The 17,128-nt window shown below is 38.5% G+C and overlaps 5 protein-coding genes across 7 annotated transcripts; 3 read left to right on the forward strand and 2 right to left on the reverse strand.

The window, feature by feature from the left end:
- Nucleotides 1-2,004: 2,004 nt before the first annotated feature.
- SMT3 (sterol methyltransferase 3) lies at nt 2,005-3,201 on the forward strand. Its single transcript, XM_021428186.2, is given in 8 exon segments — nt 2,005-2,280; nt 2,282-2,406; nt 2,409-2,590; nt 2,592-2,679; nt 2,682-2,966; nt 2,969-3,067; nt 3,070-3,166; nt 3,168-3,201. Coding segments are annotated over 8 exon segments (1,074 nt in total). The 5' UTR covers nt 2,005-2,116.
- A 2,532-nt stretch (nt 3,202-5,733) lies between these two features.
- Nucleotides 5,734-7,075, forward strand: CDSP32 (chloroplastic drought-induced stress protein of 32 kD). Its single transcript, XM_021428817.2, has one exon. It carries the CDS (start codon nt 5,796-5,798, stop codon nt 6,864-6,866), a length of 1,071 nt encoding a protein of 356 aa, XP_021284492.1. The 5' UTR covers nt 5,734-5,795; the 3' UTR covers nt 6,867-7,075.
- A 1,693-nt stretch (nt 7,076-8,768) lies between these two features.
- Nucleotides 8,769-9,883, reverse strand: LOC110416834 (uncharacterized protein At1g76070). Its single transcript, XM_021428948.1, has one exon. The coding sequence runs from the start codon at nt 9,720-9,722 to the stop codon at nt 8,976-8,978; it is 747 nt and encodes a 248-aa protein (XP_021284623.1). The 5' UTR covers nt 9,723-9,883; the 3' UTR covers nt 8,769-8,975.
- A 123-nt stretch (nt 9,884-10,006) lies between these two features.
- Nucleotides 10,007-15,557, reverse strand: LOC110416833 (Pentatricopeptide repeat (PPR) superfamily protein). 2 transcript variants are annotated; one of them, XM_021428947.1, is made up of 2 exons: nt 13,839-15,557; nt 10,007-10,131 (listed from the first exon to the last, which is right to left on the reverse strand). In XM_021428947.1, the coding sequence occupies exon 1, from the start codon at nt 15,473-15,475 to the stop codon at nt 13,877-13,879; it is 1,599 nt and encodes a 532-aa protein (XP_021284622.1). In that variant the 5' UTR covers nt 15,476-15,557; the 3' UTR covers nt 10,007-10,131; nt 13,839-13,876. The 2 variants fall into 2 exon arrangements, with proteins under 2 accessions (XP_021284622.1, XP_021284621.1); XM_021428946.1 differs by lacking the exon at nt 10,007-10,131 and adding an exon at nt 10,928-11,149.
- Nucleotides 11,161-13,180, forward strand: LOC110416835 (LYR family of Fe/S cluster biogenesis protein). Of its 2 annotated transcripts, none has more exons than XM_021428949.2 (4): nt 11,161-11,821; nt 11,885-12,185; nt 12,422-12,540; nt 12,754-13,180. In XM_021428949.2, the coding sequence occupies exons 3-4, from the start codon at nt 12,435-12,437 to the stop codon at nt 12,894-12,896; spliced, it is 249 nt and encodes an 82-aa protein (XP_021284624.1). In that variant the 5' UTR covers nt 11,161-11,821; nt 11,885-12,185; nt 12,422-12,434; the 3' UTR covers nt 12,897-13,180. The 2 variants fall into 2 exon arrangements, with proteins under 2 accessions (XP_021284624.1, XP_021284625.1); XM_021428950.2 differs by having other exon boundaries at nt 11,906-12,185.
- Nucleotides 15,558-17,128: the final 1,571 nt, after the last annotated feature.

Raw genomic sequence — 17,128 nt, forward strand, 5'->3', positions numbered from 1 at the left:
ATAAAATAAAATTTTCTTTCGTGTGCCGTTGTCACGTGCCTCGCCCGTTTTCTCTTGCAGCATATTAAAAGCTGCGAATTCGACCAGACAAAAATACGATTAATGATAAGATTTTTTAATGTCAGGATTATTATTGTTAGCAGCAGAACAGAAGCAAAGCCGGCCCTTGTCATTCGGGGAAGTGGTGAAATAAAATTTTATAGTCATTCCTAGAGGAAGGGGCATATTTGTCCAACTGAGCAAGGCAGCCGGCCCATTTGTGGCAATTAATAAGACGGAACATGTCGTGAGAGCACGTGAGAAACCGCAAAACTAAAATTGAAGATTCTTTTTAATTCAAAGGCGCTTTTTTCTCTAAAAAATATCTTTGCTCTATCTCTCTCAATACGTCAAAAAAAAGTTTTAATTATATTTAAATATATTCTTAGTTTTTATTATACCCACATAAACTCTTAATTTCAATAAAAAATTAATAATTATCAATTCAATGATCGATGACGTGATCATTTTGGTTACATAATAAGTGATATGAAAAGAATAAAGTTTATTTTTATATAATTAAAAAAATACTTTAGTTATATAAATTGATATAATTAAGATATTTTTATTATTGAAGTCGAAAAAAATATAAACTTTTTAATTGTGAAATTAAGTTAAAAAAAAACACAAAACAATCGTATGCCTATTTATATTCGGAGTTTTAGTTTGAGATCGCAGAGATCGCGTATAAGGCGGAGAAGTTCTCTGCATGTTCTGTTCTTCGACAACTGTAACTACTACTTATACGTAAACAAAACCTTAGCTTTGTTTTTTGATAAGGCCAACCGGCTATTATCCTTTTTAATCCATAAAAGATCAGGGCCATCCAGTTAAATGTGGAGAAGCTTTCGGACCAGATACTTCTTACCAATGCGCGCTCGCCACGTCACTATCCTGTTGGCTACAAATAATTTAAGGTTGCAATCTAACCGTTAATAGAAAGTATTTTTAATTATTTTGAGAAAATAAAATTTGTATAAATTACAAGTAGTAGATGCTAAAATAATTAGCTTCGTTTCGTGTTCTTTTGTTATAGATTTAGCCACGACACTATGACACAAAGTCATTGACTACCCCCAAAAGTTCAATTTTTTTTTTACATAAATGCCACAAGGAGAATATATTTCTTTTTAATACTTTTGATTTTCATTTTCCATAAATTTGTAAAAAAAGCTAGAATAATTGAATTTGAAGGTGTTAATTATGGTGTTTGAAACTTTTGAAATTTTCAAAAATCCAATGCTTTAACTTGAATTAAAATGTTATAATCACTTATCTTGTAATACAAAATTTTGAATCTTCAAAACATGCTGTAACAATTAAAACTAATTTATTCAAAATCATGATATCATTTTATTTATTTATTTTTATTTATAAATTACACATTTGAGAAATCTAAAATATGAAAAAAATTTAGACTTTGAATTTTAAACCTTAATCTTCTTATTATTTTTATTAAGGCATGAAAATATTATTTTTTTGTTTTATGAAAGTTCTACTCAAATGTATGAAAGTATAATCCTATTTTTCACATATCAAACAAAATTCATTATAAGAAATTTATTATGAATTTTACCCTAATGGATATATTAAAAAATGTTTTTTATTCATACTCTTAAAAGTAAATAAATAAAATCTTTAATTTTATTAAGAAAATCCAAACGATAAAACCAACTCAAGTCGATTCTAATGGGGAGTCTCCTTTCTTGAAAATCGTTGCAAAATTCAGAGTTGGGCATAATTAGCGCCGGTACCTGCACAACAAAAGGAAGGGGTAAAACGGTAACTCTGGACCTACGTCAGTACATTGTTCCTATGGTTGTCTTCTTTCTTTTGATCTATGTTCTCCACGTGGGCATGTTCAACGATTTCTCCCCACGCGCCTAGCGCGTCACTTTAGCGGTAAATACGCTTTGCGCATGTCACCAATTTTCGTCTTTAATTTTTAGGGGAGGGGAGGGGAGAGGAGGAGGGGAGTGAGTGTTGTACTTATACTTTGACCTTCTGTTTTTCTACTGTCGCTCACTCACACACTCTCTCTCTCTCTCTCTTTCTTTTCTTTCTGCTTTTCTTTCTCATGGATTCTCTTGCTCTCTTCTGTACTGGGGCTCTTCTAGCCTGCGGTCTCTACTGGTTTGTCTGCGTTTTAGGTCCAGCCGAGCAGAAGGGCAAGCGAGCCGTGGATCTCTCCGGCGGCTCCATCTCCGCCGAGAAAGTTCAAGACAACTACAAGCAGTATTGGCTTTCTTCCGCCGCCCGAAGGAATCGAGACCGCTGAAAAAGTCCCCGACTTCTTGATTACATTTTACAACCTGGTCACTGATATTTACGAATGGGGGTGGGGCCAGTCCTTCCACTTCTCTCCTTCTCTCCAGGAAATCCCACCGGATGCACGCGCCTCCACGAAGAGATGGCTGTTGATCTCATCGATGTCAAACCCGGAGATCGAATCCTTGACGTCGGATGCGGTGTTGGTGGGCCCATGCGTGCCATCGCGGCTCACTCCCGAGCCAAAGTCGTGGCGATCAGTCGAGTGCAGACGAAGATACGCAGTACAGTGAACGTGCCCGCTTCACAACAAGAAAGCCGGGTTGGATTCGCTTTGCGAAGTCGTTTGCGGTAACTTCCTGGAGATGCCATTTCAGATAACAGCTTCGACGGCGCGTACTCGATTGAGGCAACATGCCACGCGCCGAAGCTGGAAGAGGTGTACGCCGAGATCTTCCGAGTGCTGAAACCCGGATCTCTATACGTGTCTTACGAGTGGGTCACGACTGACAAGTACAGAGCTGATAACGCCGAGCACGTGGACATCATTCAAGGTATCGAAAGAGGTGATGCTTTGCCTGGTCTGAGGAGTTACCTGGACATTGCGGAGACCGCCAAAAGGGTAGGCTTCGAGGTCGTGAAAGAGAAGGATCTAGCCAAGCGCCAGCACAACCCTGGTGGACAAGGCTTAAGATGGGGAGGATCGCTTACTGGAGGAACCACATTCTCGTCACCGTCCTGGCAGCCATCGGAATAGCCTCTAAGGGACCGTCGATGTTCACGAGATGCTGTTCAAAACCGCTGATTATTTGACAAGAGGTGGGGATTCTGGAATCTTTTCCCCGATGCACATGATTCTCCAGAAAACCCGAGGTGCCACCTTCAAAATCTTAGCCATTTGCCCAATTTGTTGAGGTAAACGTAACGCCTCATAACTCTGTCGCAGCATTGTGTCCCGCCTCTTGTCACTTTACCCTTTCTTTCCTTCCCTCCCCGTCCCCTTTTTTTTTTAATTTAATTTCCTAGGTTTCTTCTTATTTCTTTTTTCTCCACTACTTGATCGAGCTCATGTACTTCCTTTTTTGGGTTTTTAGTTTTATTTAATTTCGAGTTGTTGATCTTGGTCTTTAGTTTTTAAAATGTTGCTGATAAGGAAAGGAACGAAATTTTTGTTCTTTTTGGTTTTTTTTTCTATTTAAATTTGGAAATAAGTGAAATTTTCGTTGAATTCCAGTGGTTGTGATGTTGAGCTGTGACTTTGTGGAACCGTAACAGCTTGTCTAAGCTGTCGACTGTGGACGATAGTGAAACGACATCCTACAACAAACAAAAGGAGCACTCCCCTTCTACTTTAACCTGAATAATCATTTCCTTGTATTTTTGCAGGAGTTGTTATCATTGTTGCTCGAAAGGTAAAAATTTTTGTAGTAAAATGTTTTTGACGGTGTAGATCCAGGATATGAAGTTAGAAATTGGAAAAGGTTTTGTGACAAATTTGGATTTCTGTATGGATACTTTCTTAAAGAGTAAATCTGGTTGGTTAGTATTTAGAAAAAACCTGAAACCGAAGGCCAAAGTGGTTTGGCAGGGGGGGGGGGGGGGGGGATGGTCATGATGGGGGGAGCGGGGTTGGGGAGCGCACATGGAAGGTTAGGAACTTTGCAAAGAAGCTTAGGTGGCGACCACTGGCAAACTGACTTTTGCCGTGTTGTAATTTTTCCTCTCGGGCATGGATCCAGCCTCATCTGTTCGGTTTTGTGCGTTTGTCACATTTTATGTGCTTCATGGGCTGGCTGCATGGAGCAGGTCATGTGGGCCACATTGCTTTGGATCTGTCAACTCCTCTCCCCATGTCCTATTCTTATTACATTAATCTTTTTTCCTCCAGGAATAAAATTTCAAGTTTTACTTTTGATACTAGTGTATATTTCCTGTCATCCTCACTGCTTGGGCAATTTGGTACTGATATCATACCAATATGTCCACAAGTTTAGATTTTTTAGCTTCTGAGATTATGATTAATACCCATAGATAATACAGGGGACTTGAATCTTCTTTTTAATATTTGGTCATTATGGGCTCGGTGATGTTGAGATTCCAGGATATTTTCTTCTTTTCATCTTTATCCCACTGACTTCCGTGAAACGAAAACGACAACGACGGCTGTAGATGCTTTATATCTCTTTAATCCGAGAGAAAAAAAAAGTAAAGTGCGGTGATATGGAGATCATAGTTTTGGCAGTAATAGGAAGGTCGGGCCATGTCGCTACACTTGACTTTTATTTGGGGGGCTCTACTTTTCTTTTCTGTTCCATTTTTCCGAGTACTTTTCCATCTTTTGATCCGCATATCCATCAAAACTTTTCACACTAACGTAGTGCTTTTGCATGTGGAAATTGAAACCACATTTCCATATGGAATGCACGGCTCCAACCGATAAGTATAAAGGGTAATTTTGGGACGGACGAAAGTGGTGGTATCCATTATCTTATAATAATACTTTTTTATTTATCTCTCTGTCACTGCAGGTAATTGAACTCGCATTATAAGATACTCTTTATCTTATTTAATAGTATCAAATAATGTAGGATATTTAATTGTAAAGTATCCATTATTATTCTTATTTGAAGTTGAAGGCCCTTGAGTTATTGATTTAAGTTTGATTACTACTTGTGAGTTGGGCAACTGTTTATCCGCCCTTCTTATAACTTGGACCTCGTAATTCACCTGTCTTGTCAGTTTATGTCGCGGTAAGTGTTTATGATAAGGCTTTGGATGTTGGCGGTCTGCAGAACTGTATAGTGTTTGGACTTTTGGCCTGGCCCAAAAGGAAAATGATCTTGTTCAATGTCAGTTGTCATATCAGAAATCTAAAAATAGAAAAATATTTGAACATATGAAAAAAATAAAGAGTTTCAGCATTTAAAAAAAAGAGAATTTTGAAATAATCAAAAAAAAAAAAAACGATAGGTGTATCATAGTCATGCGGCCTAGTTATGATGTAAAAACAATTTTTAGGTTCCTACCGTTACATTCTCCTTTTCGTTCTCTATCTTAAAGATTTTCTTACTATTTAAAATCCAATGGTTATGAAACAAAATAGGAAAGTTTTGATTGGAATTTAAATTTTTTTTTTTAGTGAAAAACTATTCAGCTTTGCCTCTCTTCATCCTTTCCAAACAAGCAAAGCTCAAATTCCATGTCTGGACTAACTTCCCTGCTTTAAATGGTTATCAAACTGAAACCGAAACTTGCCCTCCGAGACCTTCTCCTTGGTAGCTTTGCCATCAAATTGGGAAGTTCAAACTGAACAGCAAGCCCAAATGTTCACTTTAAAGAAAGCCCAATTTTAGATATTCTCAACTCTCTTGAACAATAAGCTAACAAAAAGACAAGAGGAAGCTAAGAAGAAGTGATGGTAGAAAAACTCTATTATCCAAATTGCTCGAATATCATGATCAATTCTAAGATTGAAATATGTGGATAGCATGAACCAAACGAACCAGAACGAGTGGTTACAATTTTGGGTCAATGAGATTTTTAGATTTCATCCTAATTCCGTAGCTCTTGTTCACCTTTTTCTTTTGGTTCCTCAGGAGCCCCTGGCAGGAAACTCCAGAAGAAAGTCAATTACTCCAATTCTCTTTGCAATTAGCTCACCTCTCATGGCTACAATCACAAATTTCTTAACCAAGCCACCTTCTTCTGATCTGTCCTCTATCCCCAAAATCAGTTCTCTTCGCTCCCACGCTTCCTTTCTACCATCTTTTGTTACTAGACCTAGACCTTTTTCAGGGGGACTAGAAGCAAGCAAAACCCGCTTCGTGACTAAGGCTACGGCTACTCCGGGGACAAAGAAAGCTCCAAGTGATGAGAGAGTACAGCGAGTTCACAGCATAGAGGAATTCGACGAAGCTCTTCGGATGGCTAAAAACAAGCTTGTTGTGGTGGAATTCGCTGCCAGCCACAGTTTCCATAGCAGTAAGATTTACCCTTTTATGGTAGATCTTAGCAGGACCTGCAACGATGTAGAGTTCATTCTCGTGATGGGCGATGAGTCGGAGAAGACTAGGGAGCTTTGCAAAAGAGAGAAGATAGAGAAAGTCCCGCACTTCAGCTTCTACAAAAGCATGGAGAAAATCCACGAAGAGGAAGGGATTGGACCGGATCAGCTGATGGGCGATGTGTTGTACTACGGTGACAGTCATTCGGCCGTGGTGCAGCTGCACTGTAGGGAGGACGTTGAGAAGCTCATAGAAGACCACAAGCTCGACCACAAGCTGATTGTTATGGATGTCGGCCTCAAACATTGCGGACCATGCGTCAAGGTGTACCCAACGGTGGTTAAGCTTTCCAGACAGATGGATTCCGTGGTTTTCGCCAGGATGAACGGTGATGAGAACGATAGCTGCATGCAATTCCTGAAGGACATGGACGTGATCGAAGTGCCAACGTTTTTGTTCATCAGAGACGGTGAGATTTGCGGAAGGTATGTGGGTTCTGGCAAAGGAGAGCTGATTGGGGAGATTCTAAGATACCAAGGTGTCCGAGTAACTTAATTATAAAATAAAAATTGAAACCCAAAATGATACAAATATCAAATTTGAAGTCTTTTCTCAAAGTATTCTAGTTGATTGTACTCCTACCATAATTCATGTTGGAAAGATGCATTTTAGTAGTGAAACCCTAAGTGTAGCCCAACAATTCATAGCTAAATTGGGCCAAAATTTTCTTCACTTTAAACTTAATGGTTAATTATTTTTTAGTATGCTTTTTTCTTGGCTGATTATAAAAATGCTTTTGTGTTGTTGTTTATTTTTTAAATTATTGGCTGATTAACGTGATATTACACTTCATATGAAATATGAATATAATTGTTAATACTTATATAATAGTTTTAAGTCAATCAGTATGTATTAATAATTTCAACTTAAAATTTTTAGATATGTTGGGTCTTACATCACCTCTTGAGCAGTAGCTTTTGAAAGGATAATTGCACGCAGCAACTCAATTTCCTTGTATTAGGTAATTGTCCAGAATTTTAGACGTTAAGAAGAGAACTTAGCCTTGAGCCTATCCATTAAGAAACCGAACAATAATCATTGGGCCACAAAGCCGACATTTCCAAATGAAACGAAGCACCTCTGAAACATCCATGGCCCAAATCCCTGCTCCATTTCCCCAATTACTTCAGGGTTTGGTTTATCAGAATGAGCTGAAAGGATAATGGAGAGGATTTTTTGTTTTAAGGATATTTGTTCTTCTTCATGTGCAGACAAAGGAGATTTTGTTCAATTCCAGGCCATCTTTTGGTCACTCGAAAATTATCTTCTAGCAAACCAACCAAAAGCCTGGAAAAGGCAAAGGATGAGCAGAAAATTAAGCAATTCTAATACTGTTATGCAAGAACTTTTCTAAGTGTAATTCGTACCTTCGAATCCATACCACTTCAGTTTAAGACATCTTTTGTTTAACAAAGACTATCCCATGACATATTAGAGATTGTTTTTTTTTTATTCTCTTTGGGAGTCGGTGGTGGTTGCCATAGAAGGACAGAATTAATAAGTCAGAGGGAGATTTTGTCTCTTCTGAGATCTGTGTGTCTACCACTTGTCAAAAAAGGGGTTCCCTCTCAAAAAACGAGTGAAACTTATTGCTCGAAATCATTTCAAGAGGAAAAGGTCCCAATTAGTCGGAATGAACCTGATCCAAGTCCGATGAATTTATTCCACAGATTGCCTAAGCTTAAAAAAAAAATTGCGATGGGGATTGGAGGCTGGAGAAAGAGGGACGTGGACAATTTCACAATCACGTATCATGGCCTCAAATGACTTAAAAAAATCCTAAAAAGAATAAAAGAGAATCATGAAGTACTTGCTTTAAATTTCTAGCATTGCTTTTGGTACCAATAACTTTCATATCCACCCATTTAACTGGGAAAAGAAAGATTCACTGTCAAAATGTTGGTGAAGGGTCGACCAAGATTGTCAGGGCGTTGGCTTAGCGCAAATCTTGGTAAGTGGCATGTACATGCCGAAGATCAGCTCACACGGTTGGACTATTTATCTTCTGTACAGCTTCGAATTGACTTTGAAACCACTCCTTGCTTTGATATGGTTAAGCCTTTTTTTTTTATTCTTTTCCACTTTGGCTGGCCGCCATAGTTTTGACAGTGAGGTTTTGCTTGTACAACATACCTACCTGTACAGTGACTGGGTTGTTTCCATCGCGAGAATTGTTATTAGTTGTATTTAGTTTTAACTGTTCATATGAAACAGTAAAGTTTTACGGCTATCAAACTTGAATTGTCATAAGTTATGCATTTGTTCTTGTTGGATCAAGACACGATTCTGCTAAATTATTTCCCTTCTGTTAATCCTTATCGCTTGTTTGATGCAAACACTTTGTTTCAAAGCAATCTCCACAAGCATAAGCGGAAGAAGTAAATTAGAACCACTGGAAAGAGAAGAAAGAAAGAAGAAATGATGTTCAAGCAATTATCTGTACAGAACCAGGAATCAGACAGGTTCCCATCATGCCAAATGCCAATTACAACACTTCTGCATGTTTCACCAGTCTATGTTTACACAATCTGTATATGAGAAGTAAGAGAAAGAAGGAGAAGAAATAAAGAACAGGAAGGCCAAAGAAAGAAAAAAAAAATTCAATCAATTTGCGGTGACCATGGAATTCAATCGAAGGGGCCTTGGTGGATTCATGGTTCTTCTCTTCCATAAGTTAATTTCTTTCCTTGGCTGCAAAGGCATCTCTCCACCAACCGTCATTGGGGCCGAGAAAGGGATGATCACGTCGTCGTCTTCAAGATCACTATCTCTTCTCTCTTCATCAGAGTAATAATCCCTATTATCAGCTTCCGCAGGTGCAATCTGAGCCATCCAATCAAAATTGGAAAAAGCATCACGGCCACTTGTAAACCGCTTCATTTGGCCCAAAGAAGGCGCTCTGTCAGGCAACTCTGTCTTCTTGCTTGATGCCTCGGATTTCCTTGCTGGTTTTGCCATGCTGAAGATTCGCTTTAACTTGGACGCATGCTTCTTCACTTCTTCTCCAGAAGATTCGGAGACAGGCTTCAACTCTTTAGGACGCGAAACGCACTTAGCTTTTCTGATATTTTTCTTCTGCTTGATCTGTCCCATGCATGACACTTTCGGTGAAGTTGGTTCTTGGGTTTCAAAGGTTTCACTCTGGGACTTTCTTCGAGCTTCATCAGGAATTATCGAAACGATCGGACCAGAGAACCCTCTGCCTGCATAAGCCTTATGCTTGCCTGTATTGTCGGATCGCTTGTCCCTGCCGGGGCTGAAGGGATGGTTTTGAAAGGTGACGCTGACAGCTGAAGCTGCTTTGGGCAAAAATTTCAGGATCTTGTTTCTGGGTTTAGCTTGTTTCTCCATTGTATGTAAACACTTTTCAGGGTTTCAGCAAACTCCTTTTGAACACTCTTTTTATATGTAATCAATAAGATAAACGCAGAACATCAGAGACGAGAGCTTCAGTTTTGACCAGATCAGACAGAGAAGGTAGGGTCAAAGGAGATTTGAGACTGAGCAAACCTTCTCTGCCCACCAGAAATTTTTAAGTTCAATTGTACTCAGCCAGCTTTGGTGACGCAGAGTTCCCTTGTATTTGCGGTACAAATTTGTTTTGCATTGAAAGTTTCCATAAACAGGGTAAATTAATTAACAAATAAGCAAAGTGATTTAACTACATTAATTCCCATGCCTCTTGCTTTGTCGGTTTTTGACTTGTCAAGCTTTGATCTAATCATCAGATTGTGTGCGTGGCTTTACAAAAGAATACTATCTGCAAAATTGACACATACGAAGAGAAAATAAATTATTAAACTTTGAAAGCTGGAATGTAAGAGTGAGCATTTGATCAGTTCGATTTATACTGTTCAAACTGTAAACCTCACGGTTTAGATAAAATCAAACCTCAAAAAGGATGTTCAAATGTTTAGATGGAATCATCTTCAAAAATATAAATGGTTACCAGAAAATTGGTTTGACTAATGAGATATATGAATGAATTGTTCCATACTTGACAAAGAAACCTTATTAATATAAAACTGATATGTTTGATGGGAAAACAAAGGTAAGTTTCAATTCAATTTTAGTATATGATTTTTCTGTAGGTTTTTTTATTTGTTGGTTTTAGTTCTTGATGTCGTTTGTCTTAGTTGGGGTTGGTAATCACTCCCAATCTTCCTCTTATAATAGTCGTAATTAGTAAGAATTATCTTTCGAGCTAAGATAATCATGATTACCAGTTCTGATAATACCAGCATCCTGTCGGTAAGATTTGTACGGAATAAGTCGCTCTGGCCACAATAAATTGTAAGGGTATAACTTTCCCAGATTTTACATTTGAAATGGTCTAAGAAGTTGAAAAATTGAGCCGACATTGCTCTAAACAAGAAAAATTCCAGCTTTGCGAGAAAGATCAATACGTAATTACCTAGTGTGGATTGGAGGGTTTCGATTCTTTTTTGTTGTGGATGAGAGTCAAAGATGTACTTCCTTATATGATCATGTGATATTTATGGCATTTAAAGCAGAAGTTTATGTCCAATGAACAAACCCTGTTTTGCTGATGAAAAGAGACAGGAGAATTGTTTGTGAATACAATATGAGGCTGGTGTGTGAAACTATTAATGATATGCTTGAAATATCTTTTTGTTCGTAGAAAAAGAAAGCGAAGACAAAGAACATGCTATCCACAAATGGATTAGCGAAGAAGATTCTTCCGAACAGGCTGAAAGCTTGCCTCCCCAGTCCCCATCATCATCACCAAGGAAGAAATTTGATGGAAAATGTCCTACCTGCACAGGAAATGGTTAAACGATATCAGGGGAAGAATCTTTCACCAAGATGTGCTCTGAAAGTGGATTTGAGCAAGGCATTTGATTCCCCAAATTGGGACTTTGTTCTCAATCTAGTAACAGCTTTGGAATTTCCTTGTGTCTTCATTCATTGGATTCCGAGCTGTGTCACAACTCCTATGTCCTCCCTCTCCATCAGTGGTGGGTCTGGTTGGATATTGGAGACCCTTTTGTCTCCTTAGTTCATATTGCAACGGAGGTGTCATCCAAACTTCTAAATTCAGCAGCTGCTCAGGGAATTTTCAAATACCATCCAAGATGCCATAGTGTTGGTCTTACTCACTTGAGTTTTGCAGATGATGTGCTCATTTTTTTTTCCAAGGGCACAGAAGACTCCATCATGAGCACAGATGATGTGCTCTTTTTCTTTTATAAACTCTTTGACCTTTAGCACAACAGTGCCAAGATTGAGCTGTTTTCCTTTGCTATCCTAAGCATATTCTTTCTGATATTCAGCAGTGAATTGGCTTCAAACTTGTTTCATTGCCAGTGAAGTGCCTGGGTGTCCCCCTCATCACAAAGGGACTCAGCAAATAAGGATTGTGGTCCTCTAGTAGAGAAGATTACAAAGAGAATTTAACACTTGGACCTCCAAGCTTCTCTCCTTCGCTGGTAGGCTTCAGATTTTTCAATCAGTTCTCTTAGGAATTAAACCATGGACTTAAACCCAAGTAGGACTCTTTTGTTTTGCTACAGGCCAACGGCCCATGAATTGATGGACGAGCCCGTTATTTCTTACGAAAGAATTATAAAGCCTTTGTCGAATACAAAGGCCTTTTTATCATTCTCATTGCCTCCACGCCGTTTCCCAGCAACGACCAGAACCATCGGACGTTCGCAACAGCGTTCTTCTTTCCTTCGTTGAACGGCCAAAGAGTCTGGGTGTCAATTTCGCAAGCTTGGGGCCTTTTGTTGTCGGATTAATTGCAGCTTTCAGCTCTTAACATTCATTCCCTTCCCCTCTCTTTGTCTCAAGGTAAGTTCATGTTCTTAGCTTTGTAATCAAATCCAAAGACTGACTTAGTTGGAAATGTCAGTGAGTGCCCGAGTTTTACTGATTTTCGAAAGCAGCTAAACGTAGTTCGATTCAATTCTTTGAGTTGGTTACTAGATTTGTGAAAGGAAATGTTTTTGAAGATCGGGGAATGTGACTTTCATTTGGGCTTAAAATTTGTTTTGTAACAAACGAAGGATTTCCTTTTTATCTAAAAGGAGAGAATCAGTCATGTTTCTCTCCTTGGAGTTGCAGGACTTCCTTCTTCGTGCTAGGGCGCTGAAGCTCTACAGGCAAGCTCTACGGACTGCTCGAAGAGCTCCTGATCATTCTAGAGGTGAAAGCTGGATACTGGTTAATGCTGCTAAGAAAAGTTCTGAGAACCCCTGTTCTCTGAGCTTAAATCTTAATGCATATTCATTGCTTTGTTGTTTTGTATTGCCATTTTGGTATCAGTTCTTTGTAGATTTTGATCCATCTTGTTTGAAAGAAGTACATGCTTCAAACATTTACTGTACTTGCATTGCCTGATCAGATATGGGTTTTGCAGCTGAATTGAAACAGGTGATTAGACAGGAGATGGAGAGTAATCGAGATTGTAAGGATAAACAAAGGATCCGCTTCTTGATTAGTGAAGGAACCGAGAGACTGAAAGGTCTGACTGAGATGCTTGGTATGCAGGGGCATTGCTAGTGGAATGAAGCTGCATTTTGGTATCTCAAAGGATAGTTTGAAGTCAATAGGGAGGATGGCCTTCGTATCTGAGAAGCTGTCATCCAATTTCCTAATTTTAGTTCATTGATAATGCAAAATAGAAGCCGGAAGAATTGTTTGTTTCCCCTTGGATGCTACCAGTAGTTGTAATAAAAATAATGGTTCATGAAATTAATATATACTGTTTCTATAACTGCATTTGTGGTGTAAGTGTCAATGATTTCAACTTGTTCCAACTCTTATCAATGTCCAGTTCTTGACTAACAACCTAAAGTGGTCATGGTGCCAACTCTTTAACATGTGTTCTACCAAGTCACTGAGTCAAGCATATGCATAACTTCGAACCAACCAGGCACTAAGGTTCCATTTCTTTCCACAACAATATCCCACCTACTAAAGATAGATTGTTCATACAAAAGAGATAGAAAGAAATGTCTTAGGGCAGCTGATGTCGCCTTTAGGGCCTTGAAAAATGAGACTTAAGTGAAACAGAAAAATTTGTAAGATGAACCAATTGTAGGCATCGGTTTCAATTGGACAAAAACACATGGAACAAGAATGATCGGCTACCACAGGGACCTACACTAAAACTTGATGCACAGGAACTTCTACATATGATGTTCAGACAGTAAAGATCCTCCATAAACACATTATCATTGAAGTAAGCTAGTCCATGAGATTAGTCCAGCTAACACAGTTGGAAAACTGTAACCAAAATTTGATGGAGATTTAAATCAACTTTAGGTAGGACTTTTGAGTCAAAATGGTGAGAACAAAGTATGCTACTTGTTGAACACAAAAAGGTGAAGATAAAACAGTGCACCCCAACTCTTTTAATGTACAACCTTATGACATTACAGTGAATAGATAAGACTTGAAGCAATTTAATCAATCAACTATGTCAAAAACATTGAGAATTACCTCACAGGCGTCACAGATACAACAGCAAGAACCTACTTCTACAAAGGACGTGTCACAAATCCCCTATCAACCATCTTCTCTACTAGTTCCTCGTGTTTCTTTAACTGCTCAGCTTTTCTTAGCTGCTCCAGCACCATCTGATAAAGAGCCATACTTGGTTTCAAGCCTTTTTCCTCAATCATCTCATTAAAGAACTTGTAAGCATTGTTCCAATGCCCCTTCCCACAGTACATTGTGATCAAAATCCGATAAGTATTCACATTAGGCTCAACCTCATTCTCATCCATCTCCTTCTTTAACTTGAGAACCATATCAGTAGACTTTGCACCAGCAAACATTCGCATCAATATATTATAAGTAACAGTATTAGGCATACATTTCAAATCCTTCATCTTAGCATACATTCGGTGAGCAGCATTCACATCCTGTAACTTCTCAATACACTTAAATATAGTATTGAAAGTAGAAGGGTTCGGGATACACTCTTTCTTAATCATCAAATTAAGCACCTTGATCGCCTCATCAAGATTATCATCCCTACAATGACTCTCTATAAGAAAATTATATGTAATTGTATCTGCAGGACAACCACATCTTTTCATCTGATTATAAACCTGCAAAACCTTCTCCGTCCGACCAGCCTTGACATGAACTCTCATCAAATTATTAAAAGTAATCGAATTTGGCTCACATCCTACATCAATCATCTCTGCAAAAACATCATGAGCACGCGTAATTTGGGCACACCTACACAATGCATCAATCACAATAGTATAACTATAAACATTAGGCTTAATCCCTGCCATTTTCATTTCTTTAAATACCCTTTCGGCCTCCGAGATATTCCGGGCACGACACCAGCCGTTGATCAAGCTAGTGTAGAGAATCACATCAGGTTCAAACTTGTCCTTCAATTTATCGAAAAATGTTTGAGCTTCCTCAGCCCTTCTTTTTTTACATAAACTACTAATCACTATTGAAAATGCAATCTTATCAGGAACGCACCCGTAATCCTCCATACGATTAAAAGCGTGCACCGCCTCAGCAGCCAATCCGGCATTCACGTAACGCCTGATCAGAATCGAGAAGGTTTCGATCGAGACGACGATGTTCTTGGCTTTCATTAAGTCGATCAAATGCCAAGCCAAGTCGAAATGCCTCAACTTTCCAGCCAGGTCGATCATTTCGTTGTACGGGTCAGGCGAGGGAGCTAAGTCGGGGCGGGTGGTGGCCCAGTTGAAGAAGGAGAGGGTTTGGAGAAAAGGTATCCCGTGGCGGACCCCACCGCATTTGTCGATGACTTGGCGGACGAGGGAAGGGGAGATGGAGTGGACGGCGGAGATTTTCGAGAAGTCGAGGGAGAGAGATGGGATAGTTAAGTCAGGGGTTGGCGGGGCTGAGTTCAGGTCGAGGTTAGGGTTTTTGCGGTGGTGGTCTTTGATGAGGGAATGGAATTTTTCGGCGACTTCGGCTTCTTCAGGGGATTGGGCGGCGATTTTGGGCTTTTCGCTCGTATCAGTTTCTCCTGGTTCATCTCCTCGGAGCGAGGTCAGCGTTGAAGAGTACAACTTGAAGAAGCGTTGAGATAAAGGAGAGATAGAGGAGGGAAACCGTAGCTTTGTTTTGGTTAAAGCCATGGAAGTTGCTTTCACTGTTTGAATGTGTAGAAAGCAGATGAGACACAGACTACTGCCGCAGCTTAACGGACGTTTTGCAGGGTTTTAGCGGTAGTTACCAACGACACCGTTTAATATATGGGCTTGTCTTGGGTATTTGGCCCAAACTAATGGGCTCCTTCGGGACAGGACTTATGGGTTATTAATGTATTTTTCTAATTTTACAACTGTAACAACAAATTTGTTTTCCTTTATAATATTTAAGAATGTTCTTATAAAGATTTAAGTATAGATCCTCAAATTTGAAGATGGGTATTTGAGTATTACTTTGTTATTGGTTTGCAAAAAGAAATTATTTCTCTCTATTAATCTGCGTAGCAGAATGTTTTACTTAATTCTAATTACGATTTTTATTTCATTTTAGTTTTTGTTTTTATACAATTAGAAAAAAAAAAAGAAGGGAAGAAGACCCAATTACAATTCGATACTTCATATAAATCCTTGTGCTATTTGAGTCATAGTACTAACAAATAACAACCAACATGGAAGTATATTTTAATATGGTTTATATATAAAAATATATATCCTCATGATCATATTGCATGGTGCATGGCATATTTGTATTCTCCGACTCTTTGCTTCCTCCAAGTATATTTTTCAATGGCTGATAGTGAACTTCTTCCAAGGTACGAGTCGCTGAAGGATTTGGTATCGTCGTTGCCGCAGTCAGGAACCCCGACTCCGGCTTACCCTGGTAACTTGAAGACGCGATATGCTAAGCGGGAGGAACCATGGTTTAGGAACGGTGTCGCAGTTTACTGGGAGGAAGTGCCATTACGAAAAGAAGGGCTCGAGGACCATGGATTCTGCGATTTGTTCGACAAGCATGTTGTTCTAGCTATGAAACCTAGGTTTGGTAAGGTTTTTGGAGCTCTTCGCTGCTTGCCCAAGTTTGTCCATGATTCATAGAGTATACATAGTTTTTTTTTTTTTCCCTTTTTCCTCCTTGTAAAATAATTAAAAATATAATATCAATTTAAATATTTTTTATTTATAAGTAAATAACTTATTTTCATTAAAAAACAAGATATCATCAACAAAATACATTCAGTAAAATTCTATCGATATTTATTAGTATAATATTGATTATTTAATCGACATTAATTATATTATTGACGAAATCCTAATGAGTATTATCGATAGAATAAAATGTAAAGAATTAACAGTAAAAAAACAAAAATAACATCAAATATGTTGATGGATTGATCCAAGGATAATATGTTTTACTGAAATAATAATTTTTTTAAAATTTTTATTTCCCTCCCCTCAGAAAAAAACTAGTTAGCAAAAAGATTCAACTTTGCTTTTTATTTCCTTGAAAAGCACAAATGCTGGATTGCGCTACTACATTAGGAAAGCCAGCTACTGTATAGTAATATATGTAATAAACTTTTGGTTTTGCCAATCATAGTGGTGACATGAATCTTTTGTGGATATCTACTCTACTCCACAAATACCAAACTTCTACTCCCTATATACAAAAACAACAAAAGAATCACCAAACAGAGAAGCAATAAAGCAGCAGCTTTGGTAATCTTTTACTAGATCAATAACTGAGATGACTGCTGTCCCAAATTGTGAGGCTCCAACCTTAACCTCATTGAAAGATTTGGT

The sequence above is a fragment of the Theobroma umbraticum genome, unplaced genomic scaffold (assembly GCF_002168275.2).
Source record: "Theobroma umbraticum cultivar Fairchild unplaced genomic scaffold, ASM216827v3 scaffold_51.0, whole genome shotgun sequence".
NCBI lineage: Eukaryota > Viridiplantae > Streptophyta > Magnoliopsida > Malvales > Malvaceae > Theobroma > Theobroma umbraticum.